Source organism: Medicago truncatula, chromosome 4 (genome assembly GCF_003473485.1).
Source record: "Medicago truncatula cultivar Jemalong A17 chromosome 4, MtrunA17r5.0-ANR, whole genome shotgun sequence".
Classification (NCBI taxonomy): domain Eukaryota; kingdom Viridiplantae; phylum Streptophyta; class Magnoliopsida; order Fabales; family Fabaceae; genus Medicago; species Medicago truncatula.
Window position 1 is genome coordinate 28,006,081 of NC_053045.1, and position 27,602 is coordinate 28,033,682.

Consider the following 27,602-nt stretch of genomic DNA (forward strand, 5'->3'; position numbering starts at 1 on the left):
CTAGACAAAAAATGGTAAAATTGGGATGTAGAAAAAATAGAAAAAATTGTGACAATTTCTATAAATAATAGTTAACACCTAAATGAAACATTTATTTTCTTAGCCTGTAATGTTAAAATAAGCATTTCTAACCATCTAGTTACTGACAAAAATAAATTTGAGAACTGACAAATTTATTAAAAAGTACCTATTAATTTAAGAAAAAATACAGGTTTTCTCCTAACAAGGTCCAGAGGTAGCATGTTAGTTAAATAAAACATGAAACACGTGACAGTCCAAAACACGGCTTTCTTATGTCAACATCATGTTTTCCTACCTGGATTATTTCTAACTAAGAATAGTCTTCATGCTACGTCCAAGACACGCAAAAATATCAACATCGAACAGGCAATCTCAATTAGGTTAGCATGTACTACCTCTATCAATCAATTGCAACATATACAAATATTATCCATGAAATCAAAAAGAATACAAAAAACATGCATCGATCAAAATAATATTTCATATATACATATAAAATAAATGAATTGCTTGAACTAGTTGAGCATACTGTACATGGTTGAATAATGTGATTGTGTTGGTTTCAACTCTTTTCCTAAACACGTTACCGCAAGCAAGTTGCAGGGATCCTGTCTACACTGATAGTATTACTCTGCACATCCTAAGTTGTGTTTAGTTACAATCCTAGACTGTTCATTCAATTTTGAGTTCTAACATCCAGGCGGTACATTCTTGAAGAAGTTGGAACTTCTGACGAGAAGCTATGTTGTAGATAACCCGCATCTTTTTGCAAAACTCTGTTGCATCTTCCTTGCACTTAAATGAGCCTGCACATGCACATTGCTCAGCCAAATGCGCAGCTTTCACCTGGTTGCACCTGACACATACCAGATCTTGCAAGTGGTATTGCCGCTCCCTTTGTCGTGCAATCTGAAGTAGAGCATTCTCCATCACCTCACGGTCATAAGGCTGGCCACATTGAGGTACGGCACAATGCCACTCTTCGTTCAATAAAGTTGGATCACGGCACAAGTCCAAATCTCGGCACTCATTACAATAGCTGACCCAAAAGAGGAAAAAAAACAAGTGATTATGGAAGGGTTGTTTTATGGACCATGAATAACATTGTTGCATCCAACATATACAAAGACGACAGAAATGTCATCACTAAACAAGATTATAAATTCCAAAGAACATAGAAAGATACAACTGCCCGATGAGACGATATGTAATTGCATTGAGTTGTGAGAAATTCAGTTAATTCCAAAAAGATATTTTACCTGTAACCTTTCTTAAGCAAAAAAAAAAATACACACAAATTTCAAGCCTAGGCCTCAAATAGTTCAAAACATTGACTGACATTGAAAGAAACAGTTAATGGTTTCCACTAAATAAAAAATAATGTTTGGTAATCAATTGATAAGATGGGGCAATAGAACCTATGACACGTGAGAGGTAGTTTTAGTCAAACTCGACCAGGAAACCATTTTCATTTAATGTAAAAAACATTAACTCCTGATGCAATGAATATTCCAAAAAATATAAACAAAGCTGTTGTATTCTTTATAATTCATTTCATAATCAAAACCTATAATTGTTTACCTGCAGATAACATTGGGTAATATGAAGGAATGACAGGGATCATGAAACTCTGCTTCTGGAGCAAACTCCCTGACACGAACATATTTTAACAAATTTTTTCTCATAACCTGCAAAGTGAAAGACACAATCAGAACTATCACTTGGTTCACCAAGAAGAAATATAGGAGATCAACAGCCAATAAATATAAGCCCTTCACTCAGACTATTAAGGCAATGCATGCAAGTTAGTTATATCACTCCTACTTATCTTGTTTCTTCATTATGCTGGGGATTAAGAACCGGACACTACTCAAATTCAGCTTTCTTCTTGATATCCTAATCAACAACGCATCTAGCCAGTATCTTAGAGTTGTTGGTCTAACTTCCAAGTAACCCCAAAAGGTGTCATAAGGACACAGGCAGTATGTGAAAAATTCACTAAAAAATATGCAGAATTCTAGAAAATATGAAAATTTCCAAATTTGGTTATGAAAGCTTGTCAAATGTCAAAACAAGAATCGCACAACTATCAATAACTCAAATAGAATAATCTCTTTAATACAGTTTTCTAAACATACAATATTCCAACACAGGACCATAATGCGAAAAAGCCAAAAGTATATGATGCATTAATAATAATGATGTAGACTGCAATATTTACTTTATTATTTCGAATTTTATATCAGTAAATAGGGATTTTAATTTGAGAGAATTCTCATTATAGTATTTAGGATTTTATCCAAATTTTGGATTATCTTATTCTAGCTTAGAGTAGGAAAAGTCATTAGGTTGTTTGCCTTGTGAGGTCTGTAAATATGCCTTCAGTGTGAACTTTTAGACACTTTTGAAGATTATATGATATATAACAGGCTTAAATATGCAAATGGTCCCTACAAACAACAAGAGTTTGGTTTAATTCCCTGTAAAAATATTTGTTTAGTCCTTGCAAATATACCACTTTTTGCTTTTGGTCATTATTGTTTTGTTTTAGTCCCTGCAAAATTTATTCATACTGGAACTGCTCTCTATAATTTGTAGAATTTTTTGGGGGGGTTCTGCTAGAGTTTTTTATTTTAGTGTCAAAATAAGGACAAATGAATATTACAAGGACCAACTTCATAGTGAACAGATTTTGCAAAGACTAATACAAAATACTAAATACCAAAAGCAAAAAGTTGTATATTTGCAAGATACAATAAAAAAAATGCAGGGATTAAAATAAAAAAATGGTATATTTGAGGTCAATGAGTTGGATCCAAATTTGGTTTATGATAGAACGCTATGGCGTCATTTGATCCATGTAGCCGACCCCACTTAGTGGGATAAGGCTCGGTTGTTGTTGTTGTGGTATATTTGCAGGGACTAAACTCATTTAAACCAATATAACATTTCCTAAGAGAATATCGAAGTTTGCTCTAGAGTAGTATTCCACGCCTAAAGGAGTTCTTTAGATGAATCCTGCCAAGAGGAGCACTCTTGGATTGCATGTTCTACATCAAATATCTAAGTTAGCGCTATAGGAGTATTCCACACCTAAAGAAGTTCTTTAGATGAGTCCTGCCAAGAGGAGCACTCTTCGAATGCATGTTCTACATCAAATAGTAGTTGTTAAGCAATGCTATCAAAAATTGGGAAACAAGTATTACATGAACATCATGCTGCACACTTTGGTCGAGGGCAAGGACAGCACAGACATGCTTGATAAACTCCAAGGCTGCATCCCCTCTATGGAGATCATCCGTAAGTTGATGAAGGCCAGATGATGTACTCTGGTCGCTTTCTGATCTGCCCATCCCCTTCATATGAAGAACAATATCACGAACAACTCCAAGGAGTTTGTCAGTGAAGTAAGAGCTAATCTGTTGAGTAGAACACATAATGTAAGAATTCATTAATAATTCAAATCAAGAAACCATGCCACTTCAATTCCTTATGCTGCCATTGTCATACCTGCTCTTTAATATATTCAGTTATTTCTGATTCGAAAGCCTCTGCAGCTCCAATATTAATTGATGGGGTGCAGGAGTCTCCATTCTGCACTGAAGCCCTGATTGCTGCTTGTTTTCGTGTATAGTTCCAAGGAATATACATGAATTGAGAAACTATGAAAACATAATGGTCCTGTAGAAAACCAAAATATAACCAAAAAAAAAATCAGACTTGAAGCATGCAGTGCCTTGTATTAAATGAATAACCTTTGAAATCCATTGAGTTGATCTTCCCAATGCATTTAGTTCTTTATTCAAGCTAAAACTCATACAAGGTAACTCACTTGGATTTTTTTCGGCAAATATTCTGCAATATTCCAACTTGATATTATGTCAACTTGAGACTCATCATTCATGGCTTCATCAGATTTTGCTGGTATTCCACCGTAGTTATACTACAAGAGAAAAAACACAATAGTTTAAGCAATATATTTTTGCATAATTGCATGCATATTTGGGTATATAATGGAAAACTGAAATGATCCCAAGATTGCATAATTAAATCCATTTCATATAGCATGAAGAAACAACATTAAACTTGCATAAGCGTTATGGTAAAATATATATGCTCACAAAGAATTAGATGAATTCATCAATTCGGTCACCAACATGAGATCCAAACTTAACATTTACAGAAAGAAAATAAAATATTTAAGACCACTACTAGCAGAAGCCATAGTTTATATTATATACCACACAATTATAAAATAGTATATATTAATGTCATCAGTCAAGAGAGTTTCCTTTCCCTTTCTTGATAAAAGATCAGTCAAGAAACTCAATTACAAATTTTGGAATCAGATATTAATCCTTGCCATGAAGAAGATTTTTCGCAAAATGTCAACATTATATATATTAAATCAATGACTTCCTAAAAATTTATATTCTAAGAAAAATTACATGTTCACCTCACATTATTGGATTTCCTAGTTCAATTCTATTTTTGCCATCCTATCCCCTACCATCCATAATTATCATTATAAAATGTGCCCGACAAACTTGTTCTTATTTATAAGAATTTGTCTGACAAACAAGCCACCAGATAAGTCCAAAGGCCATTTGCAAAAGCTTTAGAAATAATATGAAGAACCTAAATATATCTTGCAACCAAAAACCAACAGAGGGAAAATCAAAGCAAGACCAAACCTGGTCCATGAACAGCAATGAGCACCAGAACTGCAGTGGTTCAAGCTCAATCCATTCAAATAGGTCTCTACAAAATATGCAATGCAAGGAGTTAATAGAAAAAGATGGATCATTTTTAAAGTCAATTGAATATGACTTTATAAAAAAAGAAAAGAAAAGAAAAAAAAGGTCGCGATTCTTTCACCGAAACTTCTGTTAATCAATTATAAAAAATGTATATTTTGCATACTTAAATGAAGTTGTTGACAAAATTCCAACTTTTGTTATGCATGGGTTAAAGATCCCAAAGATTACAAGAAATTTTAAAGAATAAAAGATAAATATTATAATTTGTATGGCTTCTGAAAGACCAACCTAGATTGTATAGTTCTTAACAAACTATCACAGTATGCTTTGGCCGTAGAAAAATCATATTTTCCTGTGTCTATAATTATCTTTGAGAAGTTTGCAAATACAATTGTTGCACCCAACTTGCGGAACTCTGCCAACAACAACGCGAAGACCTTTTGCATGACCTAAAAATATCAATGCAATCAAAAGACAAGTGATGCAGTTAATAAGGATGTTTAACATCAAATCAAATATATAAATCACAATTAAGTTAACTAATCAGGGCCAACAGGAAGATGTAAGAAAATGTTGTACCATCTCAGAGCATCATACCATATACTTCAATGTATAATTATTTACCTTGTGGAGTAGCTGGTGAAGAGCAGGATCATGAAATTTTGATTGAGGGCTGCAATGTGGAAGAAATGCAGTAATTATAATTATACAATTAAAAAAAGAAGATGCTGGTAAACAAATGAGAATAGTAAAAACCTGCAAAGCCATCTATACAGATGTTGCAATATTGCATCAGCAAAAACATTTCCAGATGTGACAGCATCTGCAAGGCACCGCTGGATCAAATGTTTTAGGACTCGAAAGGCATGTGTGCATGAAGTAGACTCTTCAAAGCCATTCTGACCATTCACTTGGAATGCTTCAGAATCAAATTCATGACCAAATCCTAACAAAGCACCTCCTTCCATTTCATTAACTTGGTTGCATTTTAAAAGTGCATCTACAGCCAGGTGGTGTATCTGCAAATAAATAAATAAATAATAAATAAAATAAAATTCCCCATTGAGTTATAAAAGCATATGACTAAATTGGTGAACGTATTTTCAAACTACTGAACCTTTAGCTCCACGCTAATTTTTCTATAAGCTCCAGGAAACGTACAGACAGGTTGGCGCACCTATTTCCAAACAGCATCGCAGTCAATTTCATAGTACCAGACATGAGCATGCTAAATAATCACATACTAACAAAAAATAAGGGAAAATTATTCTCAGTTGATATTGTAGCAAGGTTTAACCACCTCTGCTATAAATCTGCACCTTTTGAATAACCAGTTTAAAATCTGATCACTGTGTCACAGAGAGTGGATGATTGATTTATTATCGAATTGTAACTAGAATTAGTGGATGTCACCTCGTGGAATAGTAGCATTCAATAAAATAAATATAATTTAACTGTGGTCATGTTATGAAAAACAGTTTCTGCAATCTGCGTCATAAAAAATAAATCTAGAGTGGTTATTCAATGAAAGCCTCCAACAAGAGTTACTTATTGAGTTCTTAAGCCACGGATATTGCTTAAACTTTGGAATAAAAATTAGTAGATTGCTTAAAAGTTATTTGGCACAAGTGGAACCCAAAGTGGGTTGCACCTTTGGAGATATTCTTATGTGTCATTACTCAAAAGATAGTTATGGGTAAAAAAAAGTACAGCATCTGTCGGGTATCTTGAAATCATTTTCTTCCAGAATAATACTAATCACAATAACAACTTGTCACAACAACAACAACAATAATAATAAGAATGATGATGATCTTAATAATGCAGAATAGTCAAGCTCTGCATGAAATTGAAAACATTAAAGGCCAGCAAAAGGTTGGGTCATAAAACAGACCTCATCTAGAAAACAGTTCTCTTCACCAATGTTGCCACCCAAATCTGGAAAACCATCATCAGATATCCAAAGCACCTGGATGATGAAAATTTAATTAAGATACAAATGGGATTGTAATGAACTTTTGTTTTGTTTGGGTTTGATGTTATCCTATAGGACAAAGATACACCCGTACTTGCAAAAGACAAATCATATGGTTCAGGTAAGGGTGTAAAACATTACAAACGAAGAGGGAGGAGTAAGTTTTTGTTGATAATATTCAGATTCAAGATCAACGATTAATATCAAAACAAGAACCTGTTGATTATCACGTAATGCTCTACAAAAGAAGGTATCAACTGTAAACATAAGCCAGTCAAATTCCATGTTCCCCAGTGGTACCTACAAAAGAAATTCAAATCCACATAGTTAAAACTGATGAAAATCTAATATGCAATGATTTAATGATTGGATACAAACATATATACACAAGCTGAACATGAAGAGGAATCTCCAAAAGTCAGAAATTAGAAAGACTGCTGGGACTTAATTGTATGACAAAATGAATAGAAAACAACCAACACTCCTTTTCAAATAAACAAGTTGAAAAATTAGCCTAAAATAACCACTTGGGCATAATGAAATTCTTCTAATCTGTGAAGTATTCCTAAACTCAAATTTCTTTTAATAATTAATTGTTCTATTTTGTAGTTTTTGCAGAAATATGCTGCTAGAGATTTGGAGTTCTTACGTGGGCATATCTTGATAGAGCAATTTTCTCATTTAGCCACTGGACAGAAGCTGCACAACGTTGCATTCCAAGTTTAGCAGCCATTTGTTGCCATCCAAGAATCTAAAAAGCCAAAATTAAGTATATTAGAAAAGCATACGGTATTTACATACAAACAAACAATATGGACCAGCAGTTTCAGAACATTTTACCGGATACTGACTATCACGTGCATTAAAAGGAATACTCAGGCATGGAAAATCATCTAGAGCTCGAATGCCCAATTTTAATAGTTGAACATCTGGGCATTCAATGACAGCAACCATAGGCCCATGTTCACTCCTATGATCATGATTATCAAAGAGCAAAATAATTCAGTTCCAAGGATGAAAATGGCAAAATGATTTTGTATTTAAAACCTTAAGACCTGGAGGAAAATATAAAGAAAACCTCAAATTCTTATAAAGATCAAGAGACTGAGCTTAGTTAAAAATTAAGTAGTTGTCTCTCTTAATCTTCTTTTGAACATGTTAAAAGTTCAAGTAGTTGTCTCTCTTAATCTTCTTTTGAACTTTAGTTGATGTATTATGTAACATGTATATATGATGAACTTCGTCGATACTAGATGGTATCAAATATGGAATGTAATGGTCAAAATTAAGTCGAAAACTGAAATACTACTAAGTTACGTAAACAAGTTCAGAATCGCTCTCTTTCATTTAAATTCACAGAGAACATTTGAGCATTTAAGGGTTTGACATTTAATTGGAGGATTTCAGACTTTGGATTCATGTTCTTGCGGCAAGGCTTCATTTTTAAGTATACATATAGGCTATCCCGAACAACCAGTGAAGAGATGTTATAATGAGGAATGACCTCTACTTAGTAATCATCATGCAGCATTTTATTACCATCTAACTGAATACATTAGTCCCCCTCTTCATTTAAACTCACCTTCCCTTTAGAGAGGAGAGGGACGTGTAATATCTCCAACAAATATGGGTGGTATGTGTTTGTTTAAATATACAAGAGATGTGTGTCAGTAAGCATAAAACAGAGGAAGTGAGAGCAAATTTCCCATTAGAACTAGAAAGACACTACAGTACATTAAGGACCCCAGGTAGGGAATTCAGCTGCTACTTTTATGATATTAAAGTGACAGGATTCCTAAAAACCAAACACTGGTGGTATATTTGACTTGTGTGATGCCTCTGCACTCCAACTTTGCTTAAAAAACCTCAGATAAACGGAGCATGGCCAAGACATAACTTTCCGCATAGATGTCGCCTTAATATGGCAATAAATTTTCTTACACGTGTAAAGATTATAATAAACTCTATAAAATGATTAGGGTGCTTACTGTTAACCTTATCTGTGCTAAGCAGCTAACTAAAAGGATCTACACAAAATGGAAAAGCATGGCCAATATGTTTGAAAGAAAACCTATGTTGTGCTAGCTATAGCAAACTAAGACATAAAAAATGAAAATAAAACCTGAGATCATTTATTGCGCTTTGCATTATTGTTTCAGCATCCTTGACGAGTGCAACATATTCCACCTGAATGTAGGAGGTAATTATACACACGAACATGAAAATAAATAATAAAAAGAAGAAAAATAATTGAAGGAAAAAGAATATCAAAAGATTAGATACTAGGATCAACTACAATGAAAGAAAATTATGATAAGAGAAATGTTGCAGAATTACTTTAAAATTTATGCCATTCCTCGGAGGTGCCTCAATAGACAAGGTTCTGCAGGCATCGCGAAATTGTCTGTCAAGATAAGCTGGTGACAAGTCCTGGTTTTGGTAGGGATTAACTACCACAAAAGTTATTGCTTGTGACCCAGGAAAATATCCAGCATATATAGCCCGTCCCTCTGAGATGCTGAAATTAATAACAGAATGTTACTATAAAACAATTTCCTTCAAAGATATTATGCAAAGCACAAGAAAGGCATGAAATTTATCTTCAAAGCAAATGTGGTTCTAGTTTTAACCAAACAACGAGTGACAGAAATAATTGAGAATAACTCTGTAAACATTAGGGCTCACTTACCTATGGTATAAGTAAAACAAAGATATTGATTGTTCAAGATAAGCGCATTCTGTTGTGGTCTTCATGTGCAATTCGTTCAAATTCCATGGCTCTTGTAGGCTACGTTTTTTAGCAGTTTTATCCACCTTACAAACACAACCAAGCTGGACTATAGCGTTGAACTCCAGTGGCACCTTGGTTTCATATACTCCCTGGCATAAAAATTGCATCCTCCAAGTTAAATTCAATATAACTACAACAATCATATATATTTGACAAAATGAAAGTAAACTGGAAATATTAGCTCTTCGATGTACCAAAATAACCTAATTGATAGCAGACATAAAAATAATAGTAAGATGTGAAGGATGCATTTTGTTACAAATGATGTAAATAAATAGCTATGTTTAATAGTACCATATAAATTGTTTCAGTTTATTGTTTTCAACAAAAAAAAATTGTTTTTAGTTATGGGTTAGTTATGGGTTTTAGACAAAATAAAGAGAGAAAAAGAAGAAATGTGATAATGGCGTGATATGATTGATAGTAATTGATACAAACTTGATACCAAGAATAAACACAACCCTTATTAATAGGGGTATAAGATTCATAATCCTAAAAAATAGGAAAAAGATCATGAAAATAACAAAGAAATGTAGAAACTAATCCTAGGAGCTAATCTAAGATTCCCTGGTAATAAACAAAGAAATGTATCCCAGGGAATAAGGTAGATACATATTATATTCTAATTCTCCCCTTCTAGCTAAAGCTTATTAAGCTTTAGCTTGTATTACAAGAAAATAATGCATTTCTCTGCAAATAAAAGATAAAGGTTGGGAAGGAAACTCAGAGATGCAGATGAAGAGGACATAATCACCGCCATGACATAAAAATGGTCCAGTGAAATTTGTTGAAAATATACCATGATCTTTGTATTTATTGTATAGGCATATTATATCATTTATTTTTTGTGATTATTGTTTTGAGCCTGTATAAAATTGGCTCCGTCATATAGTTCAAACACACGATTTCCCCATTTTTCTCCCATTCAACAGAATCATTTAGCTGAGGCCAAAATAAATGGCATCTAGAAGAGACTACTTTTAACCCTCACCCCCGAAAAACAACAAAATATTAAGGCAGCCCTGTTATTTTATGATGTCTAACTATTAGTTAGAGCAAGAGTTGGTGGCATGTCATATCACAAAATTATAGGTGACACAACAAATTTTCCACAGAAAAGAAGTACACACACATATACATATATTGATGATCAGTAAGTGTGTAGACCTCAATATCAGGATCTGCGAGAAGAGCGGCAAGTTTTTTGCTTTCTTCTTTATATTGTACTTCATTAATTGTGACCTACAAATTTTCAAGTCAATATTAATACCTTCAACTGAGAAAAAGTAATAAAGGAATCATCAGAAAAACTTTTAAAAAAAAGGGGAGTGAAGCAATAACACCACCAGTACAAACTTTTCAAAAAAGGGGAGTGAAACAATAACACCACCAGTACCTCGTACAGGTTATAACTATGTCTTCCATGAGGAAGAGTCTTGTTGACACGTTTGCCTGAAAACTCTTCAGTTGGTGATCTAGAGTTAAGGTAAAAGACTCTAGGAATAGAAATAGGAATCTTGAGCATAATCCCATCAACAACAACCCAAGCAAAAAATTGACCAACTTGTGGACTGTGGACCAACTGTATTATCTGAATCATACGAATATTAGAATAAGAAAATTACAAAATCAGAACAGTCACAATTTAACACTGACTATTGCAAAATTAACCATTACCTGCCAGTGGCCCCGTGTCAGGACTACCTCATGCCTTCTAAAATATGAACTGACATTACTTCTGCCATGATTCATCTTACTGTTGGTTTGTTCAAGACTGCCATTTAAATGGTCAGATTTCTTTGAATTCTCCAATCTGAGAAAATCAAAGCTCATCCTTAATACCAATAAATAATATATTAGGGAGCTCACATATATCTATCATGATTATCCCATTTTGATTTATCCGAAATTTTGAAATAGTATGTACTGAATCTCAAGATGCATACAAGAATCTTTGACCACACTTACTCCGAAACAAAGTAAATGCGAATATATGGGAACACAAACTTATTAATTTTCTTGAGCTATTGTATCTGTAGCCATTATTGATTATCAATTTTTGGTTTATCAAGTAAAAATAAAAGTATAAGCCAGCAAAACAGCCTCTGATTATCTTTTGGGACTTCCACTTTGAATGAGATCCATTCCAAAGAACAACCTAAATAGTTATGCATAAACTTAAATATTTACGTAACAAAGAGAACCTTACCTTTGTTTCTTTCTCTTTCCCAGCATACTTTTCCACTTTCTCTTTTTTAATTGAAGCCATCCTTGATAATCTACAGTTCTATCAACATTTTCACATGATGTTTCATTTTGTTGATCTATATTGCTACTGTCAATATGTTGTTGCTCTGAATCTTCTTGACCATTGAACTTCTCTGAATGCTGTTCATTATTAGCTTCATAATGGCGTATAATTGGTCTAGGTCCTAATGTAGAACTCCTTCCCTTGTTTCCAAAGTCCTCCATGTCATTAACAGTGTCATCAACCATAACAAGGTTGACACCACTAGAATCATTATGCTTTTTCGAGTGCTCATTCTTGTTCATTGACTTAAAGGTATCATCTATTTTTCTTTGGCGAAACTTGTCCTCCTTCTCGCGAACCTTTTTATGCAACCAATCAGGATGAACAACCCTGGGGACAGGATTTGCAACCTGCAAGCATTAAACTCTTCTTCATAAAACATAAGAACACACGAATGGATTATTTCAAAATTCAGAAAGAAAAAGTTAACAAACCTTTTGCATTGCAGCAGGAATAGTGATAATTTTTTGAATTGAAGAACTAAGCCGCTGCTTGTAATAGGACCAGTCAATTATAGAGCGAATGCCAACATCTGATGAGACCTTGCACCATTTTCGGACATAGAACTTCATTATATCTGCAAAAATGATGCGTAGATTTGTTATTTAAAATGTAAACATGAGTAAATCGTTATTTGTTCCTTAAAAAACAAGAAACTTACCAGCATCGGTTTCAAATATTGCCACAGGAACAGCACGCTCACTTACAGGTGTTCCCTGCAATGACAATAGTCTTTAGATGATTGTCACTAAGCAGTAAACAAGCAGATTATTTGGATGAATGAAAGAAATATAATTCATCAAATTTCCAAATTATTCATAGATCACACCTTAGGCTCACTTGCTACTATGTACTGACATCGAAGACCTTTATCCTTGACCATTGTATCACCAAGAAAGTCAGCAAGACGTTTAGCAGTGGTAACAGCACAAGACTTCTGCTGACCATAATCAGCTAAAGACTTGCTCATGGTACTTGATTCTGATATATAATCAAGCAACTCACTATCTGCAATATCCTTTCCTTGGTTCTGTACGACAGGAAGAATTTAAATATTAAGGGACGCAGAAAAATGTATTGGGGCGAAACCATTGGTATCTTCAACTAACTAATTTGAGAAGAAAAAATATTAAAGCCCCTGATAATTCAATTACAATAAACATTAAGCCTGCGATCTTTAGCACATACATCAAGAAGATCAAGCCAGCGGTTTGCCTCTTTAGCAACTTCTGAATAGCATTCCTTTAAGGTTGATCCATGCAGAAACTTTTCAAAAAGATCAGCCTGTTGAAAAAAGCAACTTCAACAGATCACTCTAACTTTGCATTTAGAACATAGTAAATATTAAAAAAGACCCTGAGCATTGAACTATAACTTTGATGTTACATTTCAAAAAAATATATATATTTTATGCAATCTATTAAAATAGAGGATTTTCTTCAAGCTATCACATTAAAATAGGCACCTAACGAGTTTCAAACTGTTCACTCTAAAAATCATAAGAAGTATAGTTAATAACTACAAATATCTATCTGTATCCTCCCTGAAAAAATAAAGACTGCAAGTAGTTAATAAATATTAACTCTTCTGCTTTAACTAGATTTAGTTCCACATATGCAATACAACCTTGCTTACATTCACCCTTGTGGTGAAAGGGAAATATTATCATTCCATCAAATCAGATGCACCGGGAAAAAAGTATGGATACATATCCTTGTCATTACATCTTATTGTATGCATCACACTTGAAGTTAATAATCTTTTTATTAAAAACATACCTGGAACACTTTGATTAGCTTCAGTTCACCTCTGCGCTTGATCTCAAAACCTTTCAGTTCTGCAAGGGATCCATCATCATTAAAAACAGCATATCTCTTCTTAATTAAAATTCCTTCCTCCTTGGAAGCAGGAATTATCATTGCCTACAACAAAGCAAACCGTACAAGCAATAATTTAAATAAGTATAGTGAAACACGGGATGATGTTTAAACTCAAATTGCTACTCCATTTTACCTTGTAAGGTCCATCCACCTCAAATTCAATAGAACATTCACTATGAGTTGTATAAGTTTTCCTATTTGGATCCGTGAGTGTCTGTCAGAAAATTCGAAATAGAAAGAATGATGTAATCACACGTATAAGCAAGGTAACTGAAGACAGCTTAGTGTAAAAAAAGAAGCAGAAGCCTTTGAGTCATATTGTGAATTGAATCATTTACGAAAAAACTACAAGCTCACCTGGTACTGATCATTTGTATTATTTATTGCCACATCAACATTAAGCATAACACAAGGGTATGAGATTGTCAGCTTCCGTTTGGAGTCTCTGAAATGCATCAAATGAGTAAGCATTTGAAATTGGAGAAAACTAAAAAGAGAAAGTAAAAAACTTTTTGAAAGATAGGTGCAGTGAAAAGTAAGATGAAGCACAATTGCCTACAGCCTACACCTTCAAAAATAGTAACATTGGAAGAATTAACTAGAATATCAAGCTACATTAATTAGCAAATAGCCAACAAAATCATTGACTTTAATTTTGCAGTCAACAATTTCCAAAGTACGCTATATACCGGGTGAGGCTTGCCGCTTCTAAAACCACTTCAAGAAGTAAGAATAGGCAACATTTGGGGCAATGAGACACATGACACGTCAACGGGTATTCATCAACCCAGTGTAAGGAACAATCAAAAGTGACTAGTGTTGCAATACGGCTCGCGAATGGAGCACAAGATGTTCAGAAATCCATGAAAGTGTAAAAAAGAGAGAAATTGGCACTCAACAAGTTGTACAAGGAAGATGACGGGTGACGGGGCCTCAAAACTACATAGCAATTATAGATCGAAGACTAAGACAATCTAATGACTCTGGTGGAAGAAGCTAGCGGCAATAAGGCAGAACTCACCACAGATTGCAGCGGAGATGCTAGGCAAGATAAAGAAGAAGTGTGTTGAACTTCCTTGGAACCTAATATTTTGTGACGAGGCTGATCAGTGCATTGTGTGGCAGATAACAGTGGTCTTTCTAGAAAAATTGATGGAGAAATTTTCTAATGGTGGAGAAAAGCAGCAATGGAGGTTGGAAAGTACAAGAAACAAATCAGAAAAGGGGGAACATAGCAGTTGAGACAAAAGTCTTTGTCGGACATCTACTAGGATGACAAAATGAGAACAGGATGGTAGAACATTGCTTTGAAAAGAAAATGTAGCAAATGAAATTTGTTCCACTAGAAAACACGAGGGAATATGTGTATAAGACGATGGAGCCAAGTTTTATATATACACTGAATTGCAAGAAAGAAAAAGATAATGTCACCCTATTTATTATATTTTCATGACACTAGATAACCAAAACTATGCTACATAGTACATACATTATTTCTAACATTTTCTAACAGGTACTTCATGAAATAACTTTGAATGAAGCAATAATGTACGTTTAAAATATAAGTAAATATGAACTAAAAGATTATATTAGTGCAAATGTCCAATTTATCTAAAATTTAGCGTGTTGATATAATATCACAAAAGTTAACAATAGAATTGATAAAATTTAATTTCACACTAAAGATATTTTCACACCTTCAATAACTTTGTAGAATGCAAATTTGGAATCATATTATAATATCTTGATGATCATGTATAAAAAAAATCAAATAATTTAAAAGTCAATAGAAATATAACTAAATAGTAAATTCTGTCGAATAAAACTTTATAGCAAATATTTACTTATTATATGTAAAAATAAAGTGACTAAGTACCAAATAGTTTTTGAAATGTCTAAGATTATACGAAAATATCATAGTTTATCTCGTAGTTTTTGAAATGACCAAGTACTGTATCTTGATATTATGTTAGAGTGTCATAGTTTATCTCGTAGGATCAATTTGAACCTTAGATTATCTCATCAGATTAGTTTTTATTACTTACTTATTATTATGATTGGTGTCCTAATTTCCCTATTTATTTAGGATTAGGAGTCGTGTATCCCTATAATTAGTGCTAGTGTTTAGTCTTTTATATCAATCAAGTTACAATCAATTACTACCAAGTGTTTCATACCATATTACACCACAATCATAATATTTCTTCTCCTTATTTTATCTAAAACTCATAACTTCGACAAAATGTATGAAATTATGTGAACCTTGATCTGCTAAATGATAATTTTCAATTTAGCAACTGATATGAGAACAAATTCCGACTCTGTGTGTTTGTGTGCATAGATGTGCATAAATAGCCACATAAAGTAATAACTTGGAACATACACTGTTTTAAAAGTGAAATTTTCTGGAAAAGATCCGGGAAGTGCACACCAGATACCATCTGTGTCTAGTTCAAGTGGTTTTCCTATTTTCTCTACCAGCAAGCGAGCATTCTGAATTATTTTTGCACCGGTATATGTGACAACGCCTGCCATTTCCATGGAGTACCATCTAGCACCCCTGTAAAACAAAAACATTCATGCACAATATGATTAAGAAAAAATAGCAAATGTTATTGAATGAATCCCAATGGTGAAAGATCAAGAACATATGGAGGTCAATGTACTCACTTGCGCATTACGTATCCATAAAAGGAATTAAGAATACACTTGTGAGCAAGTTGCAATGAATCATAAAGCACTACCATGTCCTGATGCACAAAATAATCAAATATGAAATCCCAACACAGTAACATATTGTTACATAAGTTGTTAGCACCAATTGAGTAAATTGTGCTGGAATCAACAAGCCTATTAATATAATTCATACTTGTGCTTCCTGGATTTTTATAGAATTTCCACTGGCTTTGGCTTCTGATAGCTTTCCCTTCCAAACCTTGTTAAGACCTTTATATTCATATCTCCTATCCCGGAAACTTGAACCAGACAACATAAAACCTGGGTTTAGTACTACAGGCAACCAAAAATAATGCAAGAGAAACTCAAGGGACACTGTAAGGGTTAACCAATCCAAGTTAAATTTCTGAGCTGTATATTAAATATGTTCCACGGAGTATAAACATCTATGGACATCTGCTTCAAACTGGATATTCAAAGGGTAAGTTTTTTATTCAAATTTACTCTTCAATGATCTTAACTCACCTGCGAACAGTGTCAACATAAAATGGATTTTCGCGCATGCAGATTCCAGCTTCTCGGAGTTCGGTAACTGGTTTGTCAAGTACCCGTTTATATGCCTGAGGAAGCCACCATGGTTTAGTATGTCAATACATTATTTAAAAAGAACGTTCAATAAATCAGCCATTACCTTTTGGCAGTATTTCTTTAAACGCTCTTTTAGTCTTAATTGTTGTTCGGCCTTGGGCAGGTCAAGAAAAGATTTTGATGACCTTTCATTTACCCCATCTACAAACTCCGACTCAATTTGCTTCTTTAGATGATAATAGTCACTGACACGATTTAAATAAATACCCTTGTCAGTAATTTATTGAATTTTTCACATATTTGAGTAAAACAATCTGCAGTGCAGCAACATTTAAAAAAATGCACCTTTTCTTTGCCGCAAAGGTTGCTCCACGCCAAACCCACTCAAGCTTGCGTAGACAAGTCTTTCCGGGACGGTTGAAGTCACATGCAGTACAAATCTCATCCGTAACAATTGATGGAGGCTGCAATCATGAAAAAAAAATCCTAAGGCCTTAAGGTATGGGAAATTTATATTCATTGAAAATTCAAACTCCAGGATCCAAACTAGTCAAAGAGGAACGGAGCAACCAGAAAACATATATATCTTTCGATTATCCCCTAACAATATATATGAAATACTTATCCACATTAATTTTTGGCTATGAAATGCTAAAATGATAATCACTAAAGATTTTACTTGAAATGCTTCTCACACCCTTGTACATGATGAAAATTGTTGGTGTTACGTATTTTAATCAATTGTGGATCGCAGAAAATAGTTGTTTGCTCAAATTCTGCTACGCAGCACTGCTATAGCTGTTATTTCACAATATTTTGTACTAAATAACGTATCATGGAACAATAGTGTTTTTCCAAATTCCACTATAGTTGTTATTTATTAACAGAAAAAAAGAATGATAAGAGAAATCATAAGGACTTTGAATATGATAATAGTGTAATGTGATTGATAATTAATTTGATATAAAAGACAAAGCACTAACTCCAATCTATAGGATGCAAGACTCCAAATTGAATAGGAAATAAATCATGATAATAGCTAAGTAATAAGGAAACACTTTAATCGTTGTTACATAGTTTTTCTACTTCTCATCAATTTATTTTATTTTCTTATTTTTCATGGAAAAAAAAATATCTAAACTCTGAGGGGATCCAACAAGATCTTTCATATGGTTCAGTATCACTTATAATTCTAAGCCTGGTGTTACTGTTATGACTTTTGATGCATTCAAGCTAGAAGATCTTTTTCTCAAGATTAAAAATATATAATTTAATTTTAGTTTCTAGGTTAGATTTGATTTCTTTTCTTTTGAAGAAAATAGATCAAATTTTTTAAAAACATACTACGGACTTTTTGTCAATCAAACAAGGGGAGAGAGTAAAACACAATTCACTCTTTTGTCTTTATTTTCCCTTTCTCTCGGACCAAACAAACTATACCAAAAATTCACTATATTTCCGCATCTTACTCTCTCTCTCTCTCACCTCTTTATCTCTTCACATTTTCTTCTTTTTTACCAAACACAGCGCAAGAGACTGAGCAATCACCTTTCTTTGAATTTCTCAGTTCATCTTTAAGTTGTATTGCCTTGGCCCTGGTGTGTGCATGGAAGTGCACATGAATCTTATCACATAGTTGGAATGCATGCGAGCATCCAATAACATAATGCAGAATAACACAAGGCGGAATTGAAGATCAAAAGGATCGCAACCAAGTGAGAAGGAGCAGATCTTGAAGCTCACAACAAAGTGTGACTCCTAATACATATACTCTTAACAAATTCTCATTGGAAAAAAATACTAAGCATGCATATTCTGCTAAAGACCAATATTATAAATACAAATATGAAATATCACAGTACCTGAAGCCGATTTGTTAAAATTATGTTTGGATACATTGCAGCTACATCCAAATGATAAATGAGGGGGCAGTCATCACGTATCGGCGCATCTCGTAAGTTTACAAGCTGCGTGCATAGAGAAATATGTGATGATATTGATAATTCCTAAGCAATGAAACTATTGGAATTTTCAAGTTTACCACGTAAAACAAATGTACTACTCCGGAAATATATGATCAAGCAATAGAATTACAAATTTAGATATGAATATAGGAAAGTAGCCATACATGAAAAATTAGCCAGCGAAAAATTATAATCGGTACCTTTTCCATGATAGCATTCTTCACTTCATCATAATTTGAGACAGATTCCAAATCCATCTTTCCCTCTACTCTTATAGCATATTGTAGATCTCGATCAAGATTGCTGATCAATTGCTGGAGCCACATCACTCCACAGTTAGTGAAGCATATTTACAGAAAATATAATAAAGAAGCATGATTTCAGAATTTAGTTATTTTTTGGAATGGGAGCAAGGGTAGAAATTGGTGTGTCTGCTCCACCCTCCTGCCACAAACAGGGTTTTTCGCTATTTTGCCGAGTAAATATCTAGAATTGGAAGTAGTAATAGCTGAATATATAAAATTCGAAAATTGAACAGTATGCTCTATAATGAAGGGACTGCGTAATCACGAGTAAAGTAATTAAAGATGGAAACAGCAAACCTCAAAGGCAGATGGCTCAAGTGTGAAACTGCATGGAATATCAGATCTAAATACACCACTTTCTAGGCATTCAACGTGGCCACCTATGTACGTCTCACTCTCAAGAAGATGATTCTTATAAAACTTCTCCGGGTCAGATTGGTGCTTGTTAGGGCAGATAACATTGGCCTTGTATGACTGTAACAGATGTAGGAATAAATAAATGGGAACTAGAATCCTTAAAATGGGAAAAACAAAACAGATAGGTTCTACTTCAATAAAAACATGCATCAGAGCATACCTGAACCATAAGCAACATTTCACAGAGGGTCCCACTGCCTTTGCGCAAAACCTCATCTGGTGACATGGGTATAATAGTGGCAAGAGAGAAAATAAAGGGATGAACATAAGTTGTATATAAGTAATATGTTGACACTGCATCAGAAACAGAATAGGAGGCCATCATCTGCAATAGCAATTCAAATCAAAGAAGAAAAAATTAGTAAAACGAACAAGATATGTCCTGAGAGTCATGACCAATGACCAACCAAATGCATAACTTTATAGATCGAAAACTGCAACAATAAGTATGGCTATGGCATACCCTAAGGAAAAAACAACGTTCACTTCTGTATTTGGGGGAGCAACCCAAGTCCCACATTGAATAGATCGGGCTCTTGATAAGAGTTTATAAAGTAAGGCACTCCTTACCTTACAACCCGGTTTGGTGGGGTTGAGTTAGGCCCGAATTTCAACAACTTCCAACAATAAACAAATTAAGGTCTAGACATATCCTTTGCTTTTGATAGACAAATACAGATGGTATTCTTGTTTTACTTTTCTTTTTTGGCATCAAAATGGATCTCATAATTTTAAAAAATAAAACAACCATTAAACTACAGCACATGACTAATATTTTGTTTTACCAACACTTAAAAACAAAAACAAATTTTGTTTAAAATGTTCTACCTCTAGTACACCATATCAAACAAATTTAACAAATAATGGACGCATCGTCACTCATACCTGCGGCTTTTCCTTTGCAAAGCGTACCATGTCCTCGGGGTTCACCTCTTTTGGATCATAACCCAACTTTGCTTTTGTTACAGCCTAAATAAAAACAGAAAATATCACATTGAGAAAGAGCAATCTTGGTTTAAACAGAAATTAGTGAGCGCATGACTTATAATTTATTTGACATAACATGCAAGGAGAGCATTCAAATTAACATAAAACAATTTTTTTTTCAAACATGGTAAATATAAATTTTGTAAATAACTTAAAAATTTAGTAAATAAATGAATATGTAGAAGTAGGTAGTTAGTTAACCAGATATGATTATATGTCATTGTGCATATTGTGAAAGTAGTATCTATAGCCTTGCTAAGGTAGAGAACAGAAAGAAAGACAAGAGACTTAAACCAAGTAAAATGCATCAAAAAATGGAGGGTAAAGTCTTTAGCAAAGTCAAATACAATGAAAGGAAGAGGGATGCATGCTCAATAAATCATAAATGCAGGCAAGCTCTCCAATAGTGTGAATATCTGACATGGTGTTTTGTTAGGAGTCCCACATCGAGTAGATCAAAATGTTTGATGTGGTACTTAAGCCATGAGGTTCTCCCACCTATTGGACTAGTCTTCTGGGTTAGGCTCTCCTCATGGACTTAAGTCCTAACAATTGGTGCTTTCATTGAGAGTTGGACCACGGAAAGGGCTACCTATAGGCTGGATTAAGGTGTTCCACCGAATACTGATAGGTGAGTGAAGCCTCCAAAAAGGAAAGGGCTACCATCAGGTCAGTGCCGATAGTGAAAGCCGTCGTGGACGTCGGCTCTTAAAGGGCGTGGCAATGTTAGGAGTCCCACATCGAGTAGATCAAAATGCTTGATGTGGTACTTAAGCCATGAGGTTCTCCCACCTATTGGACTAGTCTTCTGGGTTGGGCTCTCCTCATGGACTTAAGTCCCAACAATTGGTCCTTTAGATAATTCATGCGCAGAGCAACAAAGGGAGCCATAAGGTTACTGCTAGCATTATTCATGATTATCAAAGCATGAGGAGAGGAATTAAAAAAATGGGTTGCTTAGCTTAGTGGAGCATTTAAGTGGCTTGATTCTTCTCCCTAGATATCTAACTCTTAAGGGAGGGCTCCAAGTGCTTGGATACTTTTCACAAAATGTATGAATTTTGATTTCAATCCCCGTAAAAAAAATTGGTTTTCATCCCTCTTAAAACTTCAAATTTCTATTTTTGGTCCTTATCATTCATTTATGGTTCAAGAAAATAATTGTGTGCAGTCGCATGCTATCATGACATCACATAAATTAAAGGTGTCGCCTAAATTATTGTGACCTATTGTGAGACGCATATACTAGTAACGAATGTCACAGGACAGTAGAGACAAAAAACAATACTTTCAAATTTTAGAGGAATGAAAACCAAAGAAAATATTTTACGGGAACCAAAACCAAAGTATGTTCATTTGATAGAGACCAAAAACATATTTCATCATTCTATATATATATGATTTTTCGGAGTTATATATGCTGCCAGTTTTACTTTTAAATAGAGTTTATTAACTTTGTTACATTCTTGTTTCTATTTATTTGACATGAAAACACACGGTTTGCTCCTATATACAATCACTATACATGAGTTCTTGTCCACCATTTTTAGTATAAACAGAGTCCTACATGAATATCAACAAAAAACTAGTTTTCTTTTGGATGAACTGAAAGAAAGAAAACTAGTGTCGTAAAGAAACTTATTAGAAACAGTTAATAGAATGACCCTAATAATTATTAAAATAAATTACAACAAAAAATGAGAACATGAGAGTATGAAATTTGTACCTTGAGGCCTTGGCTCCCCTGAGGAAGATAACTATCACGTTTAACCCATGCAAAACAATCTAAATGGGGAGCAAATTTAGCACGACATTCCCCTTGATTCATGTCACATTGAAACCCCAGCTCCTGCAAGATCAGATAATAACAGAAAAATAGAAGAAAGTAGTCAATTAGTAAACTAAAGGGTAAATAGTAGAACTATTATGCTTCAGAATAAGGAGTGAATAAAAAATGAAATTTCAAACATAAATTTTAGTATAACCATTTCAAACATACATGGTTTGTCCCAAAATGTATATGCAAAGAAAGTGACTTTAAGTCAAGCTCAAATACAATTGGAATCAATGTCTTCTTTTAAGTTGATAAGCTATTAATGAAAATTTAACGAAACATAGAATTCTGTATACATGATAGCACATGCACTTTACTTATTTACCCACATAATTGAAACCCATACTGCCAAAAAAAATAATGCAAAAGGTTAGCAGCATACATCGCTCATTTTGAACCCATGATGGGCTGCCCGTCGTTCCAGGAATGGCCAATCAAAGAAATCGCCATTATATGTCACATAGATGCCAGGTTTAACCTCTTGCATATGAGAAAACCACAATCTAAGGAGCTCAATCTGCCAAATAATATTTTGCCACAAACAAATAAAAAATTAATGATCCTGAACAGAAGTAAACCACCACTATAAAACAACTTGGGGGAATAGATTTTGAGCAGACAACCATTACCTCGTTTTGAACATTTGTCACCTTAAAAAACCCTTCGAACTCTGGTTTTGGAGTGAACTCTAAATCCTCTATATCATCCCCAACACACTGAAAAAAAAGAGGGTAAAAAACACTATTATTTAATGTCATCAGCCTATGATAATGACTGATGTTTTAAAATACATTTGATGAACATACAACTGCAGGATCAATTAACAACTACTTTTGATGGATTAGAGTTAAATAATTTATTATTATTACACTTATCCTTTGGCTACACTCTGCATAATTTGTAGGGGTATTTTCCAGATCTGAATAACATTAAACTCTAATAAAACGAAAGAGCGATCCAAAGATATGTAATCATGAATTTTCCAGATTCTGATGAAACATGTATTTTCCAGATTCTTTTGTAATAATAAAAGAGTAACAGCAAGAGAGAGATTGATCAAACATTAACACCTTCCATTAATATCTACCTCTCTATTTGTGATTAAATACCCTTGCCTATCTACCATATATGAAATCATCATAACTGAGTCATAGTCAGCATCAGGAAACTTCAATGGAAGTTTCGTGGTCTCGATATCAAATGCACAAACACGAACTTCAGCACGCTGCAGAAGATCTGTCCTCCTCTCAAGTGTAACCCCATCATTAGACACACCAACATCATACCACTGGCCACACCGTATATCTGAATCATATGTGATTAATAGTGTGATGATAAATATAAATATAAATATAAATATAACATGGAAATGGAAGATGTGATAATTGAATAAATACTAAAAACAAGAGGATGAACATAAAAACTTACCGTTGTCAATAGCAAAGCGAACATGGTAAGGAACATCATATTCACGAAGATCAATTATGCAATCTAGGAAATCTTGAAGTTTTTGTTCTCTGCTAAGCAACAAGCAGTCTAGGGTCAGATCAGGTTGCACAGTAAAGTTAAAATCTACTTAAGATAATATACAAAAATTGAAATTGCATTGTTAAAGGAAGTAAACTTCCATCTAAAAATGTATTGTCCCGTGAAACGTGATTTACCTTCTCCCCGTTAATATGGACTCATAGGCTTCTGCAGCATCAGACTTCGCCTTATTTCTTTCAACAACTTGCATCAGGTCACTCTTCACATTCATCAGTTGTTGCACGGTATCAAACGAAAGCCGTAAATAAGATTTTCTCAATCCAGACAAATGGTTTTTCTGTTCAGAACCATGAAAATAATTCAGGGCCCGTTCGTGAGGAGATACAAAGTAAGCAACTATGCATGGCCTAATTGATTGAAGCAAAATGAAAACTTAAATGCAGACTATGTCATGAATCATTTTGACTTAACCTTCTTAAACTCTTGAAGGAATTACACGATAAAACCCAAGAAAACAGATTATCAATGCTAAAGTTGTATAAGAGAAGCATAAAATTCTTACAAGATCCAGGTCTTCCTTTTCTACAATTTTAATATCTGCAATCTGGCTTTCATAACGTCGTCTCAGGTACGCATCCACATCCATCTCCATTTTGTTCTATTAAATTTATTCAGACATGATTAGCACCTTAAACGTGATGGTTGTCACAGAATAAACACCGAATCAGAATAAATTTTTAAAAGCAATTAACAGAGATGATTGGATAGTCATACACGAACAAGCTTAAACCCATAGAATCATATATGCAGGCATGCGAATGTGCTCACTCACCTTCGTAGCTACATAGAAATAAGGGCGAAATCTGTATTTTGTCTTGAATGATGACCCATCCTGCAAGCACACTCCAATCAGTAAGCTATTTACCGGAACAGGTCCCTCTTAGGGTGGAAAAACTATCGACAAAGCATTTTAGCCAAATTATACCTGTTTGACAAAGTAAAGATCAATGCAACTGTAGACTTTGCCGGTATCCTCGTCCTCATAAGATGACTGCAAAGCATAGTAAGGCATGCATAAGTCCCTTCCAAAAAAAAATGACATCAAACCAACTTGTTATTTCTTCATAATTAAGAACTGGAAGAAAAAAATCTCTGACCCAAGGAAAATCAAAGAAAAATGAATAAGCATATTGATGGTGCGTATCCCTTTCCCATCATGTTATACTTCAATATGATATCAACTTTGATACACAGTCGGTGTAAAACTTTTTACACCGTCAATCAATCGTAAACTTTCATTTATATGATTTTTAAGGTAGATAAAATTAAAGTCAAATATTTTAACTGCCTAAGGGTTATGATTGATTGAGAGTGTATAACATACATATCAATTAAATCCTTTCAACTGTACAGTAGTAAGATAAGTTACTTAGAAGCAGAAACACAAATATAACTAATAAATAACATGAGTTTAATTTCTATGCACTGTCAGTGTAAAGAGTTCTACACCTTCAGTCCATCACAACCAATATGTGAGTGACTTCAGCGGTGGTTAAATAAAATTCAAATGTTTCTATTGATATGACTGCTATGATTAATTGACAGTGTAAGATATTATTACACTGTCAGTGCATATAAATTAAATCCAAGTAAGTAACAAAAGCAATAAGTAACAAGTAGTTACAATAATTCAATTCCATAATTTACCGATATGTAACATAACCTATGTAAGAAACAATTTTATCCATACTTAATCAATTCTTGCAATAAGCAACTACGTTAGTCAATTTAATTCAAATTTAGTCAATTCTTGCAACAAGCAACTTATTTCATCAATTTTATTCACACTTAACCAATTCTTGCAATAAGCAACTTCATTTATCAATTTCATTCACACTTAATCGATTCTTTCAATAAGCAACTACATTCATCAATTCAGTACTAGAACAAGTGAAAACACTGAATTCAAGATCGAGAAACTGAAAAGTGAAATGAACTTACGGATGAAAAAGTGAGTAACCATCCGAGTCGTTTTTCACCTTCAGAGAAGAGATCAAACCCTAATTTAGCTTCGAGTTCTTCTTCGGCGCTGTTGAGTAATTTCTGCTTCTTGGAAACCTTGTTGTCTCTCCGGTCCCATTTCCGGTTCATCGTTGCGGAGGAGATCGGAAAATCTCCGATTCGGCTTTTTTCGAAGTGAAAGAGTTGTGACTGATTTGTGTGCTACTGTGGTGATGGTCTCTAATAGAAACCCAAATCGAGATGGACTTTAATGGTACTGGATTTTCCCGCGCTTTCTCTCGGTTTTTTTTGGCGAAAATAGAATAGTTTTTTTTTTAAATTACGTTTATGCCCCGCCAAATTTCACCCTCCATTTTATGTTTCAATTCTCAAAAATATACTGACTTTGCGATTTCGGAGTCTTCGGTTCCTTTTTTGAGAATTGCTGAAGATACATTTGATAACGCTAAAAAAATACCGGTAAAATACCAAAATATCCCCTCTACAGTTAACTGCCGAGAAATTCATAAACCGGCTACAGTTAACTGCCAAGAAAACTTATGTAGTTAACTAACTGCCCAATAAACTTCAAACCTTAATCTTTTTTATTTTATTTTTTTTACAAAAACCTTATATTGTCATTATTTAATATTTATTGATTCTAATACTATTTAATTCATTGTGATTCTTGTGTTTTAATGAGTGTAAAAATTAAGCATTTGAATATAATGGTATAAATTAAGCATTTGAATATTATTTTTGAAAATAGTGGTAGAAATTCTTGCCGTTTGAAAGAAAATAATAATAATAATAATAATAATTTTTATACATTGTAAATGTCACTAATATTTATTTATTTTTGAGCAAGCCTCTAATATTTTCTTGACTTATTATTTAGCTAACAATTTATTTCATGAGATACTTTTTTATTTTATTTTTGACAAATTATTTCATGAGATATTGTTATCCAGCTTATCCGTATGATTCTTCAAGATTTATCAAATTTCTTCCATTCTTTTTCGTAGAAATCCTTGTAGAATAACTTGGCTTTAACTTCTCTTAATAATCCATTTATTTCCTCTATATATGCACGTCGACATGGATGGAATCAAGAGAATTAATTCTGATTGATGTCATTCAATTGCTGAATTAATTTTGATTATTGCCAAAAAAAAAATCAATTATGACTTTAGTAAGTAGAATAAACATCATTGATCGAAAAGAAATTCACGAAACATTCACAGTATAACTACAATAAACATCATTTTAATATTAAAAAAATCAAAGATGCTTTTGGCGGAAAAAATGGCAAGGCTAGTGTTTTTCGTTGTAGCACTGTTCGTGGTAAAGAGCATTTTCCTAGTAAATAATATTAAAATAAATTTTTAATATGGTCAAATATGGTTCATGTTTTTATTTGTATGTGATTTAATTGTTTTTTAGTTAATGATTTAAATCAGCAAAGATATACAACCTTGATTGATTAAATCGAGCATTATTTTTTTGAGTGAAATTTTGATTTCATGAGACAATTAAAGTGCTTTTATTGTTGCTTCTTTTTAAAAAAGAAAAAGAAAATCATAACCTTCTTGTTTAATTCTTTG

General features: G+C 33.6%; 1 protein-coding gene across 2 annotated transcripts; it reads right to left on the reverse strand.

The window, feature by feature from the left end:
• Positions 1-466: 466 nt before the first annotated feature.
• LOC11445193 (DNA polymerase epsilon catalytic subunit A) lies at positions 467-26,258 on the reverse strand. Of its 2 annotated transcripts, XM_003606179.3 has the most exons (49): positions 25,999-26,258; positions 24,983-25,048; positions 24,830-24,889; positions 24,560-24,655; positions 24,174-24,334; positions 23,938-24,026; positions 23,597-23,814; positions 23,139-23,225; positions 22,892-23,026; positions 22,402-22,524; positions 20,574-20,657; positions 19,849-20,013; positions 19,569-19,745; positions 19,167-19,280; positions 18,865-18,969; positions 17,348-17,466; positions 17,106-17,247; positions 16,940-17,034; positions 16,608-16,713; positions 16,409-16,488; positions 16,122-16,298; positions 14,096-14,183; positions 13,872-13,952; positions 13,637-13,780; positions 13,047-13,142; positions 12,688-12,888; positions 12,520-12,574; positions 12,293-12,435; positions 11,757-12,208; positions 11,225-11,360; positions 10,944-11,138; positions 10,715-10,789; positions 9,446-9,636; positions 9,094-9,274; positions 8,879-8,943; positions 7,597-7,726; positions 7,406-7,507; positions 6,973-7,056; positions 6,676-6,750; positions 5,899-5,958; positions 5,538-5,800; positions 5,406-5,454; positions 5,070-5,230; positions 4,716-4,782; positions 3,854-3,964; positions 3,532-3,702; positions 3,228-3,440; positions 1,603-1,709; positions 467-1,060 (listed from the first exon to the last, which is right to left on the reverse strand). In XM_003606179.3, the coding sequence occupies exons 1-49, from the start codon at positions 26,146-26,148 to the stop codon at positions 694-696; spliced, it is 6,612 nt and encodes a 2,203-aa protein (XP_003606227.2). In that variant the 5' UTR covers positions 26,149-26,258; the 3' UTR covers positions 467-693. The 2 variants fall into 2 exon arrangements, with proteins under 2 accessions (XP_003606227.2, XP_039689020.1); XM_039833086.1 differs by lacking the exons at positions 20,574-20,657; positions 22,402-22,524; positions 22,892-23,026; ... (6 more) ...; positions 24,983-25,048; positions 25,999-26,258 and adding an exon at positions 20,152-20,303.
• Between the last annotated feature and the right edge of the window lie 1,344 nt (positions 26,259-27,602).

What these genes read in the sequence shown, in the direction of transcription:
- LOC11445193 (XM_003606179.3), bottom strand. Translation starts at nt 26,148, where the DNA reads ATGAACCGGAAATGGGACCGGAGAGACAACAAGGTTTCCAAGAAGCAG. An exon ending in TATGTTGACACTGTTCGCAG is followed by an intron (nt 16,714 to 16,939) that starts GTGAGTTAAGAT and finishes GTCTGGTTCAAG; the next exon opens with TTTCCGGGATAGGAGATATG. An exon ending in GTGTGCAGCATGATGTTCAT is followed by an intron (nt 1,710 to 3,227) that starts GTAATACTTGTT and finishes TTCACTTTGCAG; the next exon opens with GTTATGAGAAAAAATTTGTT.